General features: G+C 43.0%; 1 protein-coding gene across 1 annotated transcript in view; it reads left to right on the top strand.

Moving 5' to 3' along the window:
* SARC_09207 (hypothetical protein) overlaps positions 1-423 on the top strand; it is a gene marked incomplete at both ends in the record, with an annotated part of 1,492 nt that extends 1,069 nt beyond the window's left edge. The window contains one exon of the mRNA XM_014296782.1: positions 235-423. Within this exon, the coding sequence (XP_014152257.1) occupies positions 235-423 (189 nt within the window). The remainder of the gene's footprint in view (positions 1-234) is intronic.
* Positions 424-1,717: the final 1,294 nt, after the last annotated feature.

The raw sequence follows: 1,717 nt of genomic DNA, 5'->3' as shown, positions 1-1,717 counted from the left end.
GTGTGTCTGTGTGTGTCTCTCTCTCTCTGAGTGTGTGTGTGTGTGTGTGTGTGTGTGTATCTGTGTCTATGTCTGTGTGTCTCTGTGTGTATCTGTGGCTCTGTGTGTGTGTGTGTAAACGTTCCCATATGGTTTCCCTTTCGTAAGATCCCATTCCACTCCCAAGCATATCCACATACATCTGTACTAGTTCTCCTAGTCACGTGCACGTATTCTTCCCCCTCTGTAATACAGACAGCGTACAACTGGACATCAGCCGTAGCGTCTCTCAACTGCTACGTCCCATGCGCTGACGAGCAGCGACCGCACTTTAAAACCACAATCAATGGGTGTGTGTGTGGTACGTATGCGTACGTGCATGACCTATATGCATATGAGCGCTGGGGTGTAGTAATCGTCGATGCATACACCTATGCACTGTGATGTACGTATGTATTGGGATATGAGACGTATATCTCTCACCTGGTGTCACGTCTATGTGCATGTGCTGAAGAGTCTCCCGTCTCTAGACATGACTCTATCAACAGCGCATGTTGCATGGCACATATAGTCATGAGTTCTGTGACGTAGTGATAGTTAATTTATCATCGTGTGTACTTCTCTCACCTCTTGTCACGTCTATGTGCAGAAGGGTATAAATCTCATTCTATAACCTCAATTATCGGTGTGTAGGAGAATCTTCGTGATCCGTTTATGCATGCTACGTTATAGGTATGAGTACTGGGATGTGTCTGTGTATGGTTTGTCTACCTGTGTGCTTATGTAGAGTCTTGTAACTGCCCCAAGTGACTGAGGCTAGCAGTCCTATTCAGGTGCAGAGAAATATTCAGGTGCATAGTACACCCATTAGAACTGTTCAGGTGCATAGGGTACCCATTAGAAATATTCAGGTGCATAAGACACACATTTGAAATATTCAGGAGCATAGGACACCCATTAGAGATATTCAGGTGCATAGGTCACCCATTAGAAATATTCAGGTGCATAGGACACCCACTAGAAATTTTCAGGTGCAGAAGAAACCCATTAGGAATTTTCAAGTGCATAGGATACCCACTAGATTCAGATGCATAGGACACCCATTAGAACTGTTCAGGTGCATAGGGCACCCTTTAGAAATATTCAAGTGCATAAGACACCCATTTAAAATATTCAGGTGCATAGGACACTCATTAGAGATATTCAGGTGCATAGGTCACCCATTAGAAATATTCAGGTGCATAGGACACCCATTAGAACTGTTCAGGTGCGTTGCTGATACTATGTGGATGTATTTGGGTGTTCATGCATATAGAAGTAATTGTACATACAACAATGTACGTGTCTGTCTTGATTGGCAGGTGCGTGTCACACTGACCTCGATTATTATGTATGTGCTTCCAGTGTGTACGTGTACGTAGAAACAAACACGCCATATGCTATAAACTACTAGAACCCTGAATCCAATGAGGTATGGATGTCGTTAGTCGACAAATAAACCATACATAGTTTTTTTCAAATGGAACTAAAATTGAACCCTATTCGTTCGCAGGCTGGATATACACTTCGTGCATCTACGCAGCAAACAGACAGGAGCTGTACCATTGCTTATGGTACACGGGTGGCCTGGTATGATTTTTGACTTGTCCTAGAGACAAAAGGAAGCACTTGTGTGACATATATATATATATATATATATATGGTATGATTTTTAACTTGCCCCGGAGCAAAAGGAGCA

The sequence above is a fragment of the Sphaeroforma arctica genome (genome assembly GCF_001186125.1).
Source record: "Sphaeroforma arctica JP610 unplaced genomic scaffold supercont1.909, whole genome shotgun sequence".
Lineage (NCBI taxonomy): Eukaryota > Ichthyosporea > Ichthyophonida > Sphaeroforma > Sphaeroforma arctica.
Note: the sequence above shows the minus strand (reverse complement) of the source record. Positions and strands in the feature narration are given on the sequence as shown.